Here is a 22,871-nt window from a genome sequence, read left to right on the forward strand (position 1 = left end):
AATGGCTCGGGGGACGCGAGGAAGCGAAAGTCCAACTTCGTTCCGGCTTCGGTGGTTCGCGGGGTCGAGGTGAGGGGCGGTGACGTCACGGCGAGAAAGTTGGGGTGGGGAGTGAGGGGTGACAGGGAGAAGAGGAGGGGAGTGAAAGAGGGAGTGTGTAGAAGGGGGAAGGGGCAGTAGGAGGGTGAAAGGGGTAGAAAGGGGAAGAGAGGGGACAGAGAGGAGGAAGGGAAGAGTGGGGAGGGGGAAGGGGAGAATGGGGAGGGGGAAGGGGAGAATGGGGAGGGGAAGGAAGGGGAGAAGAGGGGAAAGGGAGAGGAGGGGGAGGGGAAAGGGAGAGGAGGGGGAGGGGAAAGGGAGAGGAGGGGAGGGGAAAGGGAGAGGAGGGGGAGGGGAAAGGGAGAGGAGGGGAGGGGGAGAGGAGGGGAGGGGGAGAGGAGGGGAGGGGGAAAGGGGGAAAGGGAGGGGAGGGGGAGGGGGAGAGGGGGGAGGGGGAGAGGGGGAGAGGGGGGAGGGGGAGAGGGGGGGAGGGGGAGAGGAGAGGGGGGAGAGGAGAGGGGGGAGAGGAGAGGGGGGAGAGGAGAGGGAGGGGAGGGGGAGGGGGAGGGGAGAGGAGAGGAGAGGAGAGGAGAGGAGAGGAGGGGGAGGGGAGAGGAGGGGGAGGGGGAGGGGAGAGGAGGGGGAGGGGGAGAGGAGGGGGAGGGGAGGGGGAGGGGAGGGGAGGGAGAGGAGGGAGGGAGAGGGGGGGAGAGAGAGGGAGAGGAGGGGGGAGAGGGAGGGAGAGGAGGGGGGGAGAGGGAGGGAGAGGAGGGGGGGAGAGGGAGGGAGAGGAGGGGGGGGAGGGGAGAGGGAGAGGAGGAGGGGAGGGGGAGTGGAAAGGGGGGGGAGAGGAAAGGGGGGGGAGAGGAGGGGGAGGGGAGGGGAAAGGGAGAGGAGGGGGAGGGGGAGGGGAGGGGGAGGGGGAGGGGAGGGGAGAGGGGGGAGGGAGAGGGGAGAGGGGGGAGGGGAGGGGAAAGGAGGGGAGGGAGGGGGGGGGAGAGGGGGGAGAGGAAAGGGGGAGGGGGAGGGGAGGGGAAAGGGAGAGGAGGGGGAGGGGAAAGGGAGAGGAGGGGGAGAGGAGGGGGGAGGGGGAGAGGAGGGGGGAGGGGGAGAGGAGGGGGAGGGGAGAGGAGGAGGGGGAGGGGAGGGGGAGTGGAGAGGAGGAGGGGGAGAGGGAGAGGAGGGGGAGGGAGGGAGGGGAGGGGAGGGAGTGGAAAGGGGGAGGGGAGAGGGGGGCTGGAGAGGGGGAGGGGGGAGGGAGAGGGGGAGGGGAGAGGGGGAGGGAGAGGGGGAGGGGGGAGAGGAAAGGGGGAGGGGGAGGGGAGGAGAAAGGGGGAGGGGAGAGGAAGGGAGAGGGGGAGGGGAAAGGGGGAGGGGAGGGGAAAGGGAGAGGAGGAGGAGGGGAAGGGGAGAGGAGGGGGAGGGGAGAGGAGGAGGGGGAGGGGAAGGGGAGAGGAGGGGGGGGAGAGGAGGAGGGGGAGGGGAAAGGGAGGGGAGGGGAAGGGGAAAGGGAGAGGAGGAGGAGGGTGAGGGGAAAGGGAGAGGAAGAGGAGGGGAAGGGGGGGAGGGGGAGAAGAAGAGGTGGAGGAGGGAGGGAGCGGAGAGGAGGGAGAGAGGGGAGGGGAGAGGAGGGAGAGAGGGGAGGGGAGAGGAGGAGGAGGGGAGGGGAGAGGAGGAAGAGGGGAGGGGGAGGGGAGGGGGAAAGGGAGGGGAAGGGGGGGAGTGGGAGAAGAAGAGGTGGAGGAGAGAGGAGGGAGAGAGGGGAGGGGAGAGGAGGGAGGGAGGGGAGAGGAGGGAGAGAGGGGAAGGGAGAGGAGGAGGAGGGGAGGGGAGAGGAGGAAGAGGGGAGGGGAGGGGAGAGGAGGGGGAGGGGAGGGGAAAGGGAAAGGGAGGGAAGGGGAAAGGGAGAGGAGGGGAGGGGAGAGGGAGGGAGGGGGAGAGGGAGGGGAGGGGGAGAGGGAGGGAAGGGGGGAGGGGAGAAGGAGGGGAGGGGGAAAGGGAAAGGGAGGGGAGGGGGAAAGGAAAAGGGAGGGGAGGGGGAAGGGGAAAGGAAAAGGGAGGGGAGGGGGAAGGGGAAAGGGAAAAGGAGGGGGGAGGGGGAGAGGAGGAGGAAGGGGAGGGGAAAGGGAGAGGAGGAGGAAGGGAGGGGAGGGGGGAGAGGAGGAGGAGGGGAGGGGAGGGGAGTTGGAGAAGAAGAGGAGGAGGGAGAGGAGGGGGAGGGGAGAGGGAAAGGGAGGGGAAGGGGAAAGGGAGGGGAAGGGGAAAGGGAGAGGAGGGGAGGGTGAGGGGAAAGGGAGGGGAGGGGAAAGGGGGAGGGGAGGGGAAAGGGAGAGGAGGGGGAGGGGGAGAGGGGATGGGGAGGGGGAGGGATGGGAGGGGGGAGAGGAGGAGGAGGGGAAGGAGAGGGAGAGGGAGAGGGGGAGCGGGAGGAAGGGAGGGGAGGAGGGGGAGAGAAGGGGAGGGGAGAAGAGGAGGGGGAGGGGAGAAGGAAAGGGAGGGGAAGGGGAAAGGGAGAGGAGGGGGAGGGGGAGAGGGAGGGGGAGGGGAGGGGGAAGGGGAAAGGGAAAAGGAGGGGGGAGGGGGAGAGGAGGAGGACGGGGAGGGGAAAGGGAGAGGAGGAGGAAGGGAGGGGAGGGGGGAGAGGAGGAGGAGGGGAGGGGAGGGGAGTTGGAGAAGAAGAGGAGGAGGGAGAGGAGGGGGAGGGGAGAGGGAAAGGGAGGGGAAGGGGAAAGGGAGAGGAGGGGGAGAGGAGGGGGAGAGGGAGAGGAGGGGAGGGTGAGGGGAAAGGGAGGGGAGGGGAAAGGGGGAGGGGAGGGGAAAGGGAGAGGAGGGGGAGGGGGAGAGGGGATGGGGAGGGGGGAGGGATGGGAGGGGGGAGAGGAGGAGGGGGAAAGGGAGGGGGAGGGATGGGAGGGGGGAGAGGAGGAGGGGGAAAGGGAGGGGGAGGGGGAGAGGAGGAGGAGGGGAAGGAGAGGGAGAGGGGGAGCGGGAGGAAGGGAGGGGAGGAGGGGGAGAGAAGGGGAGGGGAGAAGGAAAGGGAGGGGAAGGGGAAAGGGAGAGGAGGGGGAGGGGGAGAGGGAGGGGAAGGGGAAAGGGAGGGGAGGGGGAGAGGGAGGGGAAGGGGAAAGGGAAAAGGAGAGGAAGGGGAGGGAAAAGGGGGAGAGGAGGGGAGGGTGAGGGGAAAGGGAGGGGAGGGGAAAGGGAGAGGAGGGGGAGAGGGGATGGGGAGGGGGGAGGGATGGGAAGGGGGAGAGGGAGGGGAGGGAGAAAGGGAAAGGGAGGGGGGAGGGGAGAGGAGGAGGAAGGGGAGGGGAAAGGGAGAGGAGGGGGAAGGGAGGGGAGGGGGCAGGGGGAGGAGAGGGAGAGGGGGAGGAGAGGGGGAGAGGGAGGGGGAGCGGGAGGAAGGGAGGGGAGGAGGGGGAGAGATGGGGAAAGGAAGGCGAGAGAAGGGGGAGGGGAGAAGAGGTGGAGAGAAGAGAGGGAGGGGAGGGGAAGGAAGGAGAGAAGAGGGGGAGGGGAAGGAAGGAGAGAAGAGGGGGAGGGGAAGGAAGGGGAGAAGAGAGGAGGAGGGGAGGGGAAGGAATGGGAGAAGGGGAGAGATGGGGAAAGGAAGGGGGAGAGAAGGGGAGAAGGGGGAGGAGAGGAGAGAAGGGGAGGAGAGAAGGGGGGAGGGGAGAAGAGGGGGAGGGGAGGGGAGGGGAGGGGAAGGAAGGAGAGAAGAGGGGGAAGGGAAGGAAGGGGAGAATAGAGGAGGAGGGGAGGGGAAGGAAGGGGAGAATAGAGGAGGAGGGGAGGGGAAGGAAGTGGAGAAGAGAGGAGGAGGGGAGAGGAAGGAAGGGGAGAAGAGGGGGAGGGGAGAGAAGGGGAGAAGAGGGGGAGGGGAGGGGAGAGAAGGGGAGAAGAGGGGAGGGGAGAGGAGGGGAGAAGAGGTGGAGGGGAGGGAAAGGGAGAAGAGGGGGAGGGGAGAGAAGGGGAGAAGAGGGGGAGGGGAGAGAAGGGGAGAAGAGGGGGAGGGGAGAGAAGGGGAGAAGAGGGGGAGGGGAGAGAAGGGGAGAAGAGGGGGAGGGGAAGGAAGGGGAGAAAAGGGGAGAAGAGGGGAGGGGAAGGAAGGGGAGAAGAAGAGGAGGAGGGGAGGGGAAGGAAGGGGGAAAGAAGGGGAGAAGATGGGGAGGGGAGTAGAGGGGAATGGGAGGGGAAGGAGGGGGAGAGAAGAGGGGGAGGGGAGGGGAGTAGAGGGGGAGGGGAGGAAAGAAGAGGAGAAGGGGAGGGGAGAGAAGGGGAGAAGAGGGGGAGGGGAGAGAAGGGGAGAAGAGGGGGAGGGGAAGGAAGGGGGAGAGGAAGAGGAGGAGGGGAGGGGAAGGAAGGGGGAGAAGAAGAGGAGGAGGAGTGGGGAAGGAAGGGGGGAGAAGGGGGAGAAGAGGTGGAGGGGAAAGAGGGGAAGGAGAGGGGGAAAAGAGGAAGGGGAGGGGGAAAAGTGGGGAAGGAAAGGGAAGGGGAGCGGAGAAGAGGGAAGGGGAAGGAAGGGGGAGAAGCAAGGGGGAGAGAAGGGGAGAAGATGAGGGGAAGCAAGGGGGGGAGAAGGAGAGAAGAGGGGTAGGGGAAGGAAGGGGAAGAGAAGGGGAGAAGAGGGGGACAGGAGGGGAGGGGAGAAGAGGGGAAAGGTAGGAGGGGAGGGGGAAGGGGAGGAGAGAAGAGAAGAGAAGAGGGTGAGGGGAGAGGAGGGAGGGGTGGGAGGAGGAGGAGTGGAGCGAGGGGAGAGACAACAGACAATAGGTGCAAGAGTAGGCCATTCAGCCCTTCGAGCTAGCACTGCCATTCACTGTGATCATGGCTGATCATCCACAACCAGTACCCTTTTCCTGCCTTCTCCCCATATCCCTTCACTCCACTATCTTTAAGAGCTCTATCTAACTCTTTTTTGAAAGAATCCAGAGAATTGGCCTCCACTGCCTTCTGAGGCAGAGCATTCCACAGATCCACAATCCTCTGTGTGAAAAAGTTTTTCCTCAACTCCGTTCTAAATGATCTACCCCTTTTTCTTAAACTGTGGCCTCTGGTTCTGGACTCCCCCAACATCGGGAACATGTTTCCTGCCTCTAGCGTGTCCAATCCCTTAATAATCTTATATGTTTCAATCAGATCCCCTCTCATCCTTCTAAATTCGAGAGTAGACAAGCCCAGTTGCTCCAATCTTTCAACATATGACTGTCCTGCCATCCTGGGAATTAACCTCGTGAACCTACGCTGCACTCCCTTCATAGCAAGAATGTCCTTCCTCAAATTTGGAGACCAAAACTACACCCAGTACTCCTGGTGGGGTCTCACCAGGACCCCGTACAACTGCAGAGGACTTCTTTACTCCCATACTCAACTCCCCTTGTTATGAAGGCCAACATGCCATTAGTTTTCTTCACTGCCTGCTGTACCTGTATGCTTACTTTCAGTGACTGATGAACAAGGACACCTAGATCTCATTGTACTTCCCCTCTTCCTAACTTGACACCATTCAGATAGTAATCTGCCTTCCTGTTCTTGCCACCAAAGTGGATAACCTCACATTTATCCACATTAAACTGCATTTGCCATGCATCTGCCCACTCACCCAACTTGTCCAAGTTCACAACAGGGGGATGGGAACAAGTGCAGAGGGACAGAGGGGTGTAAAATGAGGGTAGTAACAAAAAGTAGTAAGGTGAAGAGTAAAAGTGGCAGGCCGGCAAATCCAGGGCAAAAATCAAAAAGGGCCACTTTTCAACATAATTGTATAAGGGCTAAGAGTGTTGTAAAAGCAAGCCTGAAGACTTTGTGTGTCAATACAAGGAGCATTCGTAACAAGGTGGATGAATTAAAAGTGCAGATTGTTATTAATGAATATGATATAGTTGGGATCACAGAGACATGGCTCCAGGGTGACCAAGGATGGGAGCTCAACATTCAGGGATATTCAATTTTCAGGAGGGATAGACATGAAAGAAAAGGAGATGGGGTAGCATTGCTGGTTAGAGAGGAGATTAACGCAATAGAAAGGAAGGACATTAGCCGGGAGGATGTGGAATCGATATGAGTAGAGCTGCATAACAATAAGGGGCAGAAGACGCTGGTGGGAGTTGTGTACTGGCCACCTAACAGGAGTAGTGAGGTTGGGGATGGCATTAAACAGGAAATTAGAAAAGCGTGCAATAAAGGAACAGCAGTTATAATGGGTGACTTCAATCTACATATAGGTTGGGTGAAACAAATGGTAAGGGTGCTGAGGAAGAGGATTTCTTGGAATGTATGCGGGCTGGTTCCTTTGAACTAACATGTCGAGGAACCAACTAGAGAGCAGGCTATTCTAGACTGGGTATTGAGCAATGAGGAAGGGTTAATTAGCAATCTTGTCGTGAGAGGCCCCTTGGGTAAGAGTGACCATGATATGGTGGAATTCTTCATTAAGATGGAGAGTGACATAGTTAATTCAGAAACAAAGGTTCTGAACTCAAAGAAGGGTAGCTTTGAAGGTATGAGATGTGAATTAGCTAAGATAGACTGGCAAATGATTATTAAAGGGTTGACGGTGGATATGCAATGGCAAGCATTTAAAGATCGCATGGATGAACTACAACAATTGTTCATCTCAGTTTGGCAAAAGGATAAATCGCGGAAGGTAGTGCACCCATGGCTGACAATGGAAATTAGGGATAGTATCAATTCCAAAGAAGAAGCATACAAATTAGCCAGAAAAAGTGGCTCACCTGAGGACTGGGAGAAATTCAGAGTTCAGCAGAGGAGGACAAAGGGCTTAATTAGGAAGGGGAAAAAAGATTATGAGAGAAAACTGGCAGGGAACATAAAAACTGACTGTAAAAGCTTTTATAGATATGTGAAAAGAAAAAGATTGGTTAAGACAAATATAGGTTCCCTACAGACAGAAACAGGTGAATTGATTATGGGGAGCAAGGACATGGCAGACCAAGTGAATAACTACTTTGGTTCTGTCTTCACTGAGGAGGACATAAATAATCTTCCGGAAATAGTAGGGGACAGAGGGTCTAGTGAGATGGAGGAACTGGGGGAAATACATGTTAGTAGGGAAGTGGTGTTAGGTAAATTGAAGGGATTAAAGGCAGATAAATGTCCAGGGCCAGATGGTCTGCATCCCAGAGTGCTTAAGGAAGTAGCCCAAGAAATGGTGGATGCATTAGTGATAATTTTTCAGAACTCTTTCGATTCAGGACTAGTTCCTGAGGATTGGAGGGTGGCTAATGTAACCCTGCTTTTTAAAAAAGGAGGGAGAGAGAAACCGGGGAATTATAGACCGGTTAGCCTAACGTCGGTGGTGGGGAAAATGCTGGAGTCAGTTATCAAAGATGTGATAACAGCACATTTGGAAAGCGGTGAAATCATCGAACAAAGTCAGCATGGATTTGTGAAAGGAAAATCATGTCTGACAAATCTCATAGAATTTTTTGAGGATGTAAGTAGTAGAGTGGATAGGGGAGAACCAGTGGATGTGGTAAATTTGGATTTTCAAAAGACTTTTGACAAGGTCCCACACAGGAGATTAGTGTGCAAACTTAAAGCACACGGTACTGGGGGTAAGGTATTGATGTGAATAGAGAATTGGTTGGCAGACAGGAAGCAAAGAGTGGGAATAAACAGGACCTTTTCAGAATGGCAGGCAGTGACTCGTGGGGTACCGCAAGGCTCAGTGCTGGGACCCCAGTTGTTAACAATATATATTAATGACTTAGATGAGGGAGTTAAATGCAGCATCTCCAAGTTTGCGGATGACACGAAGCTGGGCGGCAGTGTTAGCTGTGAGGAGGATGCTAAGAGGATGCAGGGTGACTTGGATAGGTTAGATGAGTGGGTAAATTCATGGGTAAATTCAGATGCAATTTAATGTGGATAAATGTGAGGTTATCCACTTTGGTGGCAAAAACAGGAAAACAGATTATTATCTGAATGGTGGCCGATTAGGAAAAGGGGAGGTGCAACGAGACTTGGGTGTCATTATACACCAATCATTGAAAGTGGGCATGCAGGTACAGCAGGCGGTGAAAAAGGCGAATGGTATGCTGGCATTTATAGCAAGAGGATTCGAGTACAGGAGCAGGGAGGTACTACTGCAGTTGTACAAGGCCTTGGTGAGACCACACCTGGAGTATTGTGTGCAGTTTTGGTCCCCTAATCTGAGGAAAGACATCCTTGCCATAGAGGGAGTACAAAGAAGGTTCACCACATTGATTCCTGCGATGGCAGGACTTTCATATGATGAAAGACTGGATGAACTAGGCTTGTACTCATTGGAATTTAGAAGATTGAGGGGGTATTGTATTGAAAAATATAAAATTCTAAAGGGATTGGACAGGCTAGTTGCAGGAAGATTGCTCCTGATGTTGGGGAAGTCCAGAACGAGGGGTCACAGTTTGAGGATAAAGGGGAAGCCTTTTAGGACTGAGATTAGGAAAAACTTCTTCACACAGAGAGTGGTGAATCTGTGGAATTCTCTGCCACAGGAAACAGTTGAGGCCAGTTCATTGGCTATATTTAAGAGGGAGTTAGATATGGCCCTTGTGGCTACGGGGATCAGGGGGTATGGAGGGAAGGCTGGTACAGGGTTCTGAGTTGGATGATCACCCATGATCATACTGAATGGCGGTGCAGGCTCGAAGGGCCGAATGACCTACTCCTGCACCTAGTTTCTATGTTTCTAAACATCCTCCTCCCATTTCACACTGTCACCCAGCTTGTGTCATCTGCAAATTTGCTAATGTTACTTTTAATTCCTTCATCTAAATCGTTAATGTATATTGTAAATAGCTGTGGTCCCAGCACCGAGCCTTGCAGTACCCCACCAGTCACTGCCTGCCATTCTGAAAGGGACCCGTTAATCCCTACTCTTTGTTTCCTGTCTGCCAACCAATTTTCTACCATGTCAGTACCCTACCCCCAATACCATGTGCTCTAATTTTCCCACTGACCACCTAAAGGAGGGGGAGGGGAGACTGGGAGGAGGGTGGAGGGGAAAGGAGTAGAGGAGGGGGAAGAATGTGGAAGAGGGGGCGAAGGGGAGGTAGAGAGTGGAGGAGGAGGGCGAAGGGGAGGTGGGGAGAGGTGGATAGGTGAAGGGGAGGGGAAGGGGTGAGGTGGAAGGGGAGGAGGGGAGGAGGGGAGGGAGAGGAGAGGGGCTGGGGAAGAAGGAGGAGGGGAGAGGTGGAGGAGGAGTGGAGGTGTTGGGAAGGGGAGGTGGGTAGGGGGAAGGGAGAGAGGGGAAGGGGATGGGGAGGGGAGTCGGGGAGGAGAAGGGGAGAGGGGAAGTGGAGGGGGAGAGAGTCGGAAAGGTGGAGGGGAGGGGTGGGGAGGAGGGAGAGGAGGGAGGAGGAGGGATGGGAGGGGAGAGGGGTAGAGGACGGGAGGGGTTGAGAAGCAGAGGTGGGAGGGTGGAGGTAGGGGGAAGGGAGAATGGGGTAGGGAATGAGGGTGAAAGGGAATGGGGAGAGTGATGGGGAGGGCTGAGGAAGGAGAGGGGTGGGAGGGCGGGATTAGAGGTGGAAGAGAAGAAGGAGTGAATGGGAAGGAGAGGATGAGCTGGAGAGGGGAGGGTGGAGAAGGGGTGAGGGGGGGAGAGGAGGTGGGTGGGAAGAAGGGGAAGAGGTAGAGGCTGAGGTGGAGGTTGGGATGAGAGGCGAGTGAAGAGGGGGGGAGAGGAGGTGGGTGGGAAGAAGAGGAAGAGGTAGAGGCTGAGGTGGAGGTTGGGATGAGAGGCGAGTGAAGAGGAGGGGAGGAGTGGGAAGGGGGGATGAGTGGGGGGAGGGGAGGGTTGGAGCAGTGGCAGCGGGTGGAGGGGAAGGGGAGAGGTGGAGGGGAAAGGAGTGGGAGGGGTTGAGGGAGGGTGGGGGGAAGTGGGAATGGGCGAGGGAAGGGAAAGGAGGAGATGTGCAGAGAGAGGGTTTGAGGAGTGAGTGGGAAGTAGAGCTGTTGGGAGGGAGCTGTGGAAAGTGAAGGGTGGGGAGATTTAATGGAGGGTGGGGAAAGGAGGGAGGGAGCTCCCTCGTATTAGCCACTTCTGCCTTGGGAATGTCTCCAGCTGTCCACTCGGTCTCTGCCTCTTATCATCTTGTACACCTCCATCAAGTCACCTCTCATCCTCCTTCACCCCAGAGAGAAAAGCCCCAGCTCACTCAGCCTTTCCTCATCAGACACACTAAAATCCAGGTGGCATCCTGGTAAACCTCCCTCCCTGAGAATTCTTTAAAAGAGTATTCTTTAACCAGAGTTCTATAGAGATGCAACATTACCCTGCAGCTCTTGATCTCAGTCCCACCATTAACAAAGACCAATGCACCATACACCTTCATAACCACCTCAGCTTCCATGGAAACTCTGTGGGACCTCTGGATGTGGACCACAAGATCTCTCTGTTCCTCCGTTCAGAATCCGGCCACTAATCCTGTGTTCTGCTTTCAACTGCGACCTTCTAAAATGAATCTCCTCACACTTCTCCAGCTTGAACCTCATGTGGAGAGAGGTTCCTGTTCCTTGGAGCAGACCTGGTCACCCTGCTGTAGGTGACAGCCATTGAGCTGGAAAGAGTGCCGAGGAGATTTACACAGATGTTGCCAGGACGTGAGGGATAGAGGTTGGGCAGGTTGGGACTTTATTCCTTGGAGCGTCACAGACGGAGAGATGAGTATATAGCCAGGGAGGCACAGATAGGGTGACTATGCACAGTCTTCCCCAGGGTAGAGGAATGGGGAACCAGAGGGCACAGGGTTAAGGTGAGAGAGGGAAATTTAACACGAATTTTTTCACCCAGGGAGTGGTTAGTCTATGAACGAGCTGCCAGAGGAAGTGGTTGAGGCTGGTACATTAACAACATTTAAAAGGCACTCGGACAGGTACGTAGACAGGAAAGATTTAGAGGGATACGGGGCAAACACCGACAGATGGGACTGGCTTGGATGGGAAGTGGGTAAGGGGCGGGTTGGGTCAAGGGGCTGTTTTTGTGGTGTAGGACTCACTGAAGTGGAAATTTCAGCACAACTTCAGCAACCTCCATCAGGAAATACAGGACAGGAGATGCAACACAACGGCAGGTTGCCACACTGTGTGTCATTACACTGGGGAGGGGTACAGAGAGGGAGACAATGGAGGATGGGAGGGGAAAGGAAGAGTAGGTGAAATAGAGAGAGGGAAAAACAGCCTTGTATAATATCGCCTTTCTACCCTGCCCCCTCCGTTCCTCCTCTCTCACCCCCTCCGTCCCTCCACCTTCCACTCCCTCACTCCTATCCTCTCACCCCACTCCAACCCCTCCCTTCCTCTCCCTTCCTCTCCCTTCCATTCCCTCCCTCCATCCCACACACCCTCTCTCTCATCCTCCCCCTCTAGTCATGTCGGGTGACCCTCCCCCTCCAGAGGGCTTTGATGATCTGGTGTCTGGGCTGGCAGGTGGTCTGTATGCCGAGTTGAGACGGCTGGTGTCTGTCTATGGCGAGTCCAGCGTCTCCTCCCTCGTGCCCCTGGCCGTCTCCACCCTCGAGAGCCTCCAGGACGTCTGTGCTCAGGGGCGGGAGCAGCAGGCTGAGCTTGGCTCGGCCCGACAGGAGGCCCAGCTTGCCCTTGCCCAACTGCAGAGCGAGCGGGAGCGGAGAAAGGAAGCTGAGGAGGTGAGGAGCGATCTTCACTCTGTATCTGATCCCGGGAGTGTGTGATGGGACCGTGTGGAGGGAGCTTCACTCTGTATCTGATCCCGGGAGTGTGTGATGGGATGGTGTGGAGCGATCTTCACCCTGTGTCTGACCCCGGGAGTGTATGATGGGACCGTGTGGAGGGAGCTTCACTCTGTATCTGATCCCGGGAGTGTGTGATGGGATGGTGTGGAGCGATCTTCACCCTGTGTCTGACCCCGGGAGTGTGTGATGGGACAGTGTGGAGGGAGCTTCACTCTGTGTCTGACCCCAGGAGTGTGTGATGGGACCGTGTGGAAGGAGCTTCACTCTGTATCTGACCCCGGGAGTGTGTGATGGGACAGTGTGGAGGGAGATTCACTCTGTGTCTGACCCCGGGAGTGTGTGATGGGACAGTGTGGAGGGAGCTTCACTCTGTGTCTGACCCCAGGAGTGTGTGATGGGACGGTGTGGAGAGAGCTTCACTTTCTGTCTGACCCCGGGAGAGAGTGATGAGTCAGTATAGGAGTCTCACACTGTGTCCATCCTCAACAGAGATTCCTGGAACTTGAAGACTCATTTGAACAAGATCGGATGTCCTTGAAGTGGCGAATCAAATCAGCCCTCACACAGTACAGGCAGATGGAAGTGAAAGCTAGGTCCTATTCGGACACGAGTAAGTTTATTTCTGGAAGGATTGAGAGGAGGGAGTACAGATGTTGGATGGCAGAGGATGGAGATATCACTGTTTCTATAAAGACCAGGGGATTCTGGTTAATTGGGACACTTTGGAAGCAGATTTTGACCCAATTATAAGCAGCTGCGCCACTTTGCCAAAGTTTCATGGAAACATTTTAAAAAAGGTATTAAAATGAAACAAGCCACCATTTATGTATTTAAATGAAAAACAGAACAAATTAGAACATACGCCACAGGGATTGGTTTTGGGTCTGTTGTTGTTTGTCATCTATATCAGCAGTAGGGATCATGTGGTTAACTGGAACAGCAAATTTGTGGATGGCACCAAGATTGTGGGTGTAGTGGACAGTGAGGAAGTCTGTCATGGCTTGCGGAGGGATCTGGATCAACTGGAAAATTGGGCTGAAAATGGCAGATGGAATTTAATGCAGACAAGTGTAAGGTTTTGCACTTCAGTAGGACCAACCAGGGTAGGACTTGCACAGTGAACAGTAGGGCACTGAGGAGTGCTGTAGAACAAAGGGATCTGGGAATACAGGTCCATAATCCATTAAAAGTGGCGTCACAGGTAAGTAGGGTTGTAAAGAAAGCTTTTGGCACATTGGCCTTCGTAGATAAAGGTACTGAGTACAGGAGATGGGACGTTATGTTGAAGTTGATGAGGTTCAGTGGTTCAGTTTAACATCAGAGAATGTACAGTCTACAACCTGAAATTCTTATTCTTCATAGACATCCATGAAATAGAAAAAACACCAAAGAATGAACGGCAGAAAGCGTTAGAACCCCAACGCGTTCCCTCCCACCTCCCAGTACAGGCAGCAGCAAAAAATATCATCTCTTCCGCCCCCTTGCTCCGACAAATGCATCAACTTCCCACCACCCACCATGCAAGAGAAAGCAAAGCCCACAGAGACCATGATGCATCCCAACATCTCGACATCTCAGACAGGCTCTCTCTCTCACTGACGAAGGACGGAGAGATATTGCTCCTGTCACAGCGAGACGGCAGATCTTGTTCAGCCACATCGCTTGTCTGAGTTCCCCAACTTGAGGACCAACAGTCTTTCACTTACCGTCAAGAGAGAGAGATTGCTCGAGTGCAGGGGCCTCTGATGGCTGCGCACACCACCTGCTGGCTCGATGTTTCAATCTCCCACCACGCTTCGGTTGGTAAAACTGGCGAGGAATCAGGTTGTCCATAGGGCTGCACCCCGAAGGCTCACAAATTTCAGTCCATGAAGAACCATAGTTCGAGCTGTAGCTGCAGATCAGAGACGCTGACAGGACCCCCCCAGGCACCCTGAAGAGGAAAAAGAGACATGAGAAGAGGAAAAATAAACAGTTCCGTGGACAAACTGGAAAAAGTTGCCCGGGTCTGAAAAAACCTCTGGCGCCATCTTTTGGAGTATTGTGTGCAGTTTTGGCCACCTACCTAGAGGAAAGATATAAACAAGGTTTGAAGGAGTACAGAGAGAATTTACAAGGATGTTGCTGGGACTGGAGAACCAGAGTTATAAGGAAAGACTGAATAGGTGAGAACTTTATTCCCTAGAATGTAAAAGATTAAGGAGAGATTTGATGGAGGTATACAAAATTATGAGAGGTATAGATAGGGTAAATGCAAGCAGGCTTTTTCCACTGAGGTTGGCTGGGACTAGAACTAAAGGTCACGGGTTCAGGGTGAAAGGTGAAGAATTTAAGGGGAGCATGAGGGGAAACTGAGGGTTGTGAGAATTTGGAATAAGCTGTTAGTGAGCTTGATTTCAACATTTGAGAGAAGTTTGGGTAAGTACGTGGATGGGAGGGGTATGAAGGCATGAGAACAGGGTGTAGGAATAAGAGGGGAAACCTGCTGGACAGGAGTGATGTTGGGGTTCCAGGTGACCTAGTGCCTCTGTGTACCACTGGACAGCGTGATGGTTTGTGAGGTAAAAGGAGGGGAGGGGTGCAAGGATGCAGGAATCTTGATCGGCTGAGCTCTCAACATCTCCTAACCCCACTGTCAGTCCTGCAGCTCGAGGAGGAGAAGAGGGCCATCGAGAAGGAGCACCAGAGACTGCAACAGAAACACAAGGCGGTGAGGCTCCCTGGGGACGGAGTGGGGCTTCAGGTCTCTTGGGTTCACAACCCTCCCCAGCAGAGAGATGTCCCTGCCCTAGGTCTGTGTTGGGGGTTTAGGTCCTGACTCTTCCCCCTCTCCCCCTCCCTCTCTTCATACCTACTAGCATTACATGCCTCAATCCCTCTCCCCCATTCCTCTCAACCCTTCTCCCACTTCCTCTCCTTTTCCTCTGTTCATCCTTATCTCTCTCCAACCACCCCATCCTCCCACCCCCTCCACCCCCATCCTCATCCGGCCCCACCTGCCCAGCCCTTCGTACTCTGGCCCCCCACACCTCCCTGGCCCTCGTCCTCCCCTCCCCTCCACCCCTTGTCCTCCACCCATTCCACTCTCCCTCTTACCCCCCCCCCCACGTCCCACCCCTCTCAGCACCCCCCTCCCCCGGCCTCACCTCTGCCCATCTGTATTGGAGGGACGTGACTGTCACGAGACAGCACTGCCCACTACCTGGTCGAAAGACATGCCACCTGCCAATCAAGGTTTGACCCTTCCTCGCCCATCAGTGCCCACCTAATCATTGGCCCCTTTAATTAGCCTTGTACTTGACCTTGGACAATTGGCCTTTGTAATCAACTTATCCCTGCTGGCACTGAGCCATTGGCCTCCCCCCCGTGAATTACCTGGGTGGGGCTCATCAGCCCCGCTGCACTATAAAGGGTGCCACATACGCTTAACCCTTTCTCTTTTTTGCTACCTCCGAGGGACCACCCTGCCGTTGGTAGGTTGTGCATTGAATAGGGTTAGGGGTGTAAGTATCATCCCTAATATCGTAAGAGCCGTGCCCGCACAGAGTCAAGGGTGTCGGGTATCGTATTGACTTTTCCCTTGGTTGTGTGTGTGTACTTTGTTCCCACGCAATTTTATTAATTGTCCGCGTGTGTTTTATTGCTGATCCTACTACTGTAAATTGTGTGCGTGTTGCTTCTGTTGCCATTTTCCCACGTTTGCCTTCTGTAAATAAAATCCTTTACTACCAAGACTGTGTCCAGAGTCCTCGCCTTTGAGACCTATCGAATCTTGTTTCCTCACTTACAACACCATCTCCGCCTCTCCGCAACTCCACCCTTTGTTGTCTCCCTCTCTCCACCCGTCCCCCTCCCTCCCCTCAATCTCTCCACTACTTCCCCACCCCCACGTCCAATTCCTTCCTTCCTTCACCCATGAGATGGATTACAGATCTGGAAAGGAAATGAGGACCGGAGTTGTGGGATGGGGTCCCATTGGGAGTGTGGATGGTGAGAAGGGAGGAGTAAGGGGGTGGGTCCCATTGGGAGTGAGGATGGTAGGTGTGAAGGAGAAGTGGGGGGGTCCAATTGGGAGTATGGACAGTGGGAGTCAATGGGAAGGGGTGGATCCCAGTGAGAGTCCGGATGGTGGGAGTGAATGGGAAGGGCTGGGGTCCCATCAGGAATGTGGGCTGTCAGATTAATCAGGAAGGGGTGGGGTCTCTCTCCCCACCCATGTTCCTACAGGCCCTGCAGACAGTCTGTGAACTGCGGTCCCAGATCCAACTGGAGGCTTCGCGATGCCCAACGCCCACCAGTCCCAACATCAAAAGGTCTGTTCTCATGGGTTACTGGGATTACAGGAGGGGTAGTGGCTGGTGGGGAGGAAAGTGGCAGCAAAGTGAAATGGCGGACGTACAACCAACCAGCTCTGGGTGCTCTCAACCATTAGGTCTAACATTAACGACCCTTGATAACTTGGATGAAGAAGTAGAAAGGTGAGTTATTAAGTTTTCAGATGACACGAGGGTCTGTGGTGTTGTGGATAGTGGTTATGGGAAGTATTGTAGAACAGGAAAATCAAGAACCCCAATCTTGGGGAAAGGTCTCTGCCCCTCATGGGATCAAGAACAAGAGGGCCCAGGTTTAAGGCGAGAGGAGGAGAGAGATTTTATAGGGACCCAAGAGGCAACTTTTTCACCCAGAGGGTGGTCTGTCTATGGAACAAGCTGCCAGAGGAAGTGGTTGAGGCAGGAACATTGACAACGTTTGAAAGGGACCGAGGGGCTGCAGTGTGTGCGGGTAGGACAGACACCATGAATGGTGAGGAGTGTTGAGGGACAGAGGAACTGCAGTGTACAAGATAGGTAATGCACCGTGGATGGTGGGGAGTGTTGAGGAAGAGAGGGACCTCTGTGCACATGGGTAAGACACACACACTGTCAACAGCAGGGACCCTGGGGAGTTTGGTGGAACAGAGAGACCCAGGGATACAGTGCTGTGGGTCCCTGAGTCACAGGTAGACAGGGTAGTGAAGAAGTCGATTGGCAAGCTGGGCTTCATCAATCAGGGCACTGAGTACAGGAGTTGAGACGTTGTGTTGCAGTTGTACAAGACATTGGTGAGGCCCCACTTGGAGTATTGTGTTCAGTTCTGATCGCCCTGCTGTAGGAAAGGTGGCATTAAGACGGAAGGTGGGGTGGGGCAGGAAAGTTTCACAGTGATGTTACAGAACTAGAGGGTCTGGGCTGGCTGGAATTGTTTTTCCCTAGAGCGATGGTGGTTGCAGGCTGAAATAACACAAACCATAACACAATACTTGAAAGAACACAATAAATATGAATGCATGTTAACACATACAGAGATTGATTGTATGTGTTCAAAGTGAGGGTAGGCACAGGAGTCTGCCAGAGTTGCCGTGCATCCAATGTCGCTTCCAACCTCGTTCAAAATTGTCTCTTCACCCTTGAAATAGCCCTCCACAAGTAATACCTGGGTTGCCAGACTTAAATGCCACAGACCTGGCCTTCAGCAGACAATGTACCTCTTGGTTCATCCACGGCTTTTGGTTTGGGAATGTACAGTAAGTCTTTATAGACACACACTCATTCACACAGGTTTTAATGAAGTCGGTAACAACTATAGTATGCTCATCCAGGTTTGAAGATGAATCCCTGAATACAGTCCATCCACCGATTCAAAGCAGTCCTGTGCTTCCCTTGTCCAAACCTTTTTGGTTCTCATTGCCGGTGCTGCAGTCTTCAGTCTCTGCCTGTACTCAGGGAGTAGAAGTACAGCCAGGTGATCAGACTTCCCAAAGTGAGGGTGTGGAATAGCATGGTAGGCATTCTTGGATGGTGATGTGTTGTTTCCTCTGGTTTTGCAAGTGATCTGTTGATGGTAGTTGCTTAGTGATTTTTTTCAGACTGGCCTGGTTAAGATCTCCCAAAACGATGGTGAAGGCATTAGGGTGCGCTGTTTCGTGCATGTTGATCCCATTGCTCAGATCATCTAAAGCCTGATTGACATTTGCCTGAGGTGGAATGTAAACTGCTACCAAAATGACCCCAGAGAACTCTCATAGTAAGTGAAAAGGATGGCACTTTACTGCTAGATATCCCAGGTCTGGTGAGCAGAATAGGGACAGCACTGATATATCTGTGCACCAAGAAGAGTTGATCATGAGGCATACTCCTCCAAATCTGCTTTTGAGAGACGCTATAGATCGATCCTGACGGTGTATAGTAAACCTGTTGATCTGAATCGCTGCATCCGGTACGGAAGGGTTTACCCAGGGTTCCATGAAACAAAGGACACGTGCGGTCTTAACGTCCCTCTGATTCAGCACCCTAGCTCTGAGATCATCGATTTTATTCACCAGAGACTGCACATTCACCAGCAGGATAACCAGTATAGGGAGTTTAAAACCCCATTGCCTTAAACGCACTTGTAACCCTGATCTACACCTGCACTTCCTCCGAGGTGTCCTACGTGGGTGCTTCCGACTCCCATCGGTGTTGTTTCCATTGGTTTTAAGCAGCGATAGTTTATTTAAAGGCATTAAGACATCTTTGTTGACTGTACTGACCTCGGAAGCAGTTGTACTTTTTAGCTGTATCAGGCTGAAACGGGAATATTTAATCGTATCCATTGAGAGTACTGCTGCTCCTTGGGACACGCCTAGCGCCCCGGAAGAAGACTTCTATGCCCGCTTTGAAAGGGAGAACACAACTACAGCTGTGAAGATCCCTGCTGCACCTGATGACCCTGTGATCTCCATCATCAGGTGCAGCAGGCTGTCTTTAAAGAGGGTGAACCTTCGCAAGGTGGACGGTCCCGATGGAGTACTTGGTAAGGCTCTGAAAACCTGCACCATCCAACTAGCGGGAGTACTCTAGGACATTTTCAATCTCTCACTGCTATGGGCAGAAGATCCCACTTGCTTCAAAAAGGCAACAATTATACCAGTGCCGAAGAAGAATAATGTGGGCTGCCTTAATGACTTTCGCCCGGTAGCACTCACGTCGACAGTGATGAAAAGCTTTGAGAAGTTGATCATGACTGGACTGGACTCCTGCCTCAGCAAGGACCTGGACCCATTGCAATTTGCCTATCGCCACAATAGGTCAATGGCAGATGCAATCTCAATGGCTCTCCACATGGCTTTAGACCACCTGGACAACACAAACACCTACATCAGGATGCTGTTCATTGACTATAGCTCAGCATTTAATACCATTATTCCCACAATCCTGATTGAGAATTTGCAGAACCTGGGCCTCTGTACCTCCCTCTGCAATTGGATCCTGGACTTCTTAATCGGAAGATCACAATCTGTGCAGATTGGTGATGACATATCGTCCTCCTCACTGATGATCAACACTGGTGCACCTCAGGGGTGTGTGCTTTGCCCACTGCTCTACTCTCTGTATACACATGACTGTGTGGCTAGGCATAGCTCAAATACCATCTATAAACTTGCTGACGATACAACCATTATTGGTAGAATCTCAGGTGGTGACGAGAGGGCGTACAGGAGTGAGATATGCCAATTAGTGGAGTGGTGCCGCAGCAACAACCTGGCACTCAACGTCAGTGAGAAGAAAGAGCTGATTGTAGACTTCAGGAAGGGTAAGACGAAGGAAAACATACCAATCCTCATAGAGGGATCCGAAGTGGAGAGAGTGAGCAGCTTCAAGTTCCTGGTTGTCAAGATCTCTGAGGATCTAACATGGTCCCAACATATCAATGTAGTTATAAAGAAGGCAAGACAGCGGCTATACTTTATTAGGAGTTTGAAAAGATTTGACATGTCAACAAATACACTCAAAAACTTCTATAGTTGTACTGTGGAGAGCATTCTGACAGGCTGCATCACTGTCTGGTATGGAGGCGCTACTGCACAGGACCGAAAGAAGCTGCAGAAGGTTATAAATCTAGTCAGCTCCATCATGGGCACTAGCCTACAAAGTACCCAGGAGACCTTTCGAGAGCAGTGTCCCAGAAAGGCAGCGTCCATTATTAAGGACCTCCAGCACCCAGGGCAGCCCTTTTCTCATTGTCACCATCAGGTAGGAGGTACAGAAGCCTGAAAGCGCACACTCAGCGATTCAGGAACAGCTTCTTCCCCTCTGCCATCAGATTCCTAAATGGACATTGAATCTTTGGACACTACCTCACTTTTTTTTTAATATACAGTATATCTGTTTTTGCAGGTTTTTTTAAAATCTATTCAATAGACGTAATTGATTTACTTGTTTATTACCATTATTTTTATTTTATCTATTACTATTACTTTTTCTCTCTGCTGGATTATGTATTGCTTTGAACTGCTGCTGCTAAGTTAACAAATTTCATGTCACATGCCGGTGATAATAAACCTGATTCTGATTCTGAGTGTCTGTTCATGAGGTGATTGATGGTATGTGTACAAAGTGAGGATAGGCACAGGAGTGTCTGTGCATAGGGTGACTGACAGGAAATTATAAAGTAAAGGTGGTTGGGAGTATGGAGTGGTAGGTTACTGGGCGGAGGCATTGGTCCCCCTTACTGCTTGGGGAAAACAAACTTTTTGAATCTAATGGTCTTGGTGTGGATGCTTCGTAGCCTCCCCCCTGCTGGGAGTGAGACAAACAGTCCGTGAACAGGGTGTGTGGGATCCTTCCTGATGTTACTGGCCCTTTTCCAGCACCTTTCTGTATCTCTGTTCCTGATGGTGGGTAGGCGGGTGCCGGTGATGTGTTGGGCAGTTTTGATTATCCGTTGCAGAGCCGTCATGTCCGACGCAGAGCAGTTTCCGTACCAAGCAGAGATGCAGCTTGTTAGAACAAAAGGACAAAGGTTTATGGTTAGAAATTGGCAGAGATATTGACAGTGAAAAAATTATCAGCATTTACAGAGGAATTTTGATTAGCTGTGGCAGTGGGCCAAGGAATGGCAAATGCAGTTTAATTCGGATCAGTGTGAAGGGCTGCATTTCACGAAGACAAACCAGGGTTTCTCAATGAACTGCAGGGACCCTAGGGAGTGATGTAGATCAGAGGAACCCAGGGGTGCAGGAACATGGTTCCCTGAAAGTGGAGTCACAGGTAGACATGGACCCTAGGCAGTGTTTTAGAACAAAGGGATACAGGGAAACAGGGAAAAGGTTCCCTGAAAGTGGACTCACATGTAGGAAGGGCAGTGAAATAGATGTTTGGAAATACTGTGCCCAGTTCTGGTCACCCTGCTGTATGAAGCAGAGGGTAACAGTGGGAGTCTGTGTCTGAGACTGGAGACCCGTGACTTGGCGATGATTGGAAAATACTCAAAGCACTCCACCCTTCGTCATCTCCCTCTGTCCACCCGTCCCCCTCCCTTCCCTTAATCTCTCCACCCGTCCCCCTCCCTTCCCTCAATCTCTCCACCCGTCCCCCTCCCTCCCCTCAATCTCTCCACCACTTCTCCACCCCCACATTCAATTCCTTCCTTCTCCACCCATGAGATTGAGAAAGGAAATGAGGACCGGAGTTGTGGGATGGGGTCCTATTGGGAGTGTGGATGGTGAGAAGGAAGGAGTAAGGGGGTGGGTCCCATTGGGAGTGAGGATGGTAGGTGTGAAGGAGAAGGGAGGGGGTCCAATTGGGAGTATGGACAGTGGGAGTCAATGGGAAAAGGTGGATCCCAGTGGGAGTCCAGATGGTGGGAGTGAATGGGAAGGGCTGAGGTCCCATCAGGAATGTAGGCTGTCAGATTAATCAGGAAGGGGTGGGGTCTCTCTCAGAAACCTTAAATAAAGTTAAATTTAAGTAAATTTAATTTTAAACTTAAATTTTACCAAAACTGTATGCAATACTCCAAAATGTTCTAAAGTGGAGTCACAGGTAGAAAGGGCAGTGAAGTAGATGTTTGGGAATATTGTGCCCAGTTCTGGTCACCCTGCTGTATGAAACAGAGGGTAACAGTGGGAGTTTGTGTCTGAGACTGGAGACCCGTGACTTGGCAATGATTGGAACTCAAAGCACTCGGGAGTTCAGGCAGAGTCCATCTATTCTCCCTCATTGAAGCCTGTCAAATATTGAAAGGCCTGGATAGACAGGATGTTTCCCATAGTGGGGAAGTGAAGACCAATGTCAATCATCCTGTCAATCAGTTGATCCTCACAATCAATCAACCCTCCAATCCGAATGTACTCCCTCCACCACGACCCTCTCCCTTCTGCATGCAAACCAATTCTGGCCAAACTTCCCTGGATCCCATGCCTTCTGACTTTCTGAATAAGCCTACTGTGTGGAACCTTGTCAAATGCCTTACTAAAATCCATATAGATCACATCCACTGCACTACCCCTCATCTATATGCCTGGTCACCTCCTCAAAGAACTCTATCAGGCTTGTTAGACACGATCTGCCCTTCACAAAGCCATGCTGACTGTCCCTGATCAGACCATGATTCTCTAAATGCCCAGAGATCCTATCTCTAAGAATCTTTTCCAACAGCTTTCCCACCACAAACGTACGGCTCACTGGTCTATAATTACCCGGACTATCCCTACTTTAAGGGATCTATTCTGGAATCCCCACTCTTTGTGATTTTTATAAACGACTTGGATGAGGAAGTGGAGGGATGGGGTTAGTAAATTTGCTGATGACAAATTTAAGAGACTTTGAGGACTTAAATTTTACTTAAATCAGTCACCATTGAGGACCTCGCTCACTTCCACAGCCTCCAGGCACATCTTCCCACCTTTATCTCTAATCGGTCCTACCTTCACTCCTGTCATCCTTTTGTTCTTCACATAATTGAAGAATGCCTTGGGGTTTTCCTTTTCCCTACTCGCCAAGGCCTTCTCATGCCCCCTTCTTGCTCTTCTCAGCCCTTAAGCTCCTTTCCTGCTACCCTATATTCCTCAATAGACCCATCTGATCCTTGCTTCCTAAACCTCATGTTCTTCCACCTGACTAGATTTTCCACCTCACTTGTCACCCATAGTTCCTTCACCCTACCATTTTTTGTCTTCCTCACCGGGACAAATTTATCTTTTCCCTGTATCCCTTTGTTCTGCTTACAAGGGTAAGTGCTGGGAGGGAGATCGGTGGGAAGGGATTGGGTGGGACGAATGGACAAGGGAGTCACCTAGGGAGCGATCCCTGC

At 52.8% G+C, this 22,871-nt stretch overlaps 1 protein-coding gene across 1 annotated transcript in view; it reads left to right on the forward strand.

Moving 5' to 3' along the window:
* Positions 1–9: 9 nt before the first annotated feature.
* Positions 10–22,871, forward strand: part of LOC140190191 (JNK-interacting protein-like) — a 31,453-nt gene continuing 8,591 nt past the window's right edge. The window contains exons 1-6 of the mRNA XM_072246706.1: positions 10–69; positions 11,416–11,693; positions 12,249–12,369; positions 14,399–14,469; positions 15,987–16,237; positions 20,508–20,586. Coding sequence (XP_072102807.1) covers positions 11,418–11,693; positions 12,249–12,369; positions 14,399–14,469; positions 15,987–16,237; positions 20,508–20,586 — 798 coding nt within the window. The 5' untranslated portion in view covers positions 10–69; positions 11,416–11,417. The remainder of the gene's footprint in view (positions 70–11,415; positions 11,694–12,248; positions 12,370–14,398; positions 14,470–15,986; positions 16,238–20,507; positions 20,587–22,871) is intronic.

Source organism: Mobula birostris, chromosome 29, assembly GCF_030028105.1.
Source record: "Mobula birostris isolate sMobBir1 chromosome 29, sMobBir1.hap1, whole genome shotgun sequence".
In the NCBI taxonomy this organism is placed as follows: Eukaryota; Metazoa; Chordata; class Chondrichthyes; order Myliobatiformes; family Myliobatidae; genus Mobula; species Mobula birostris.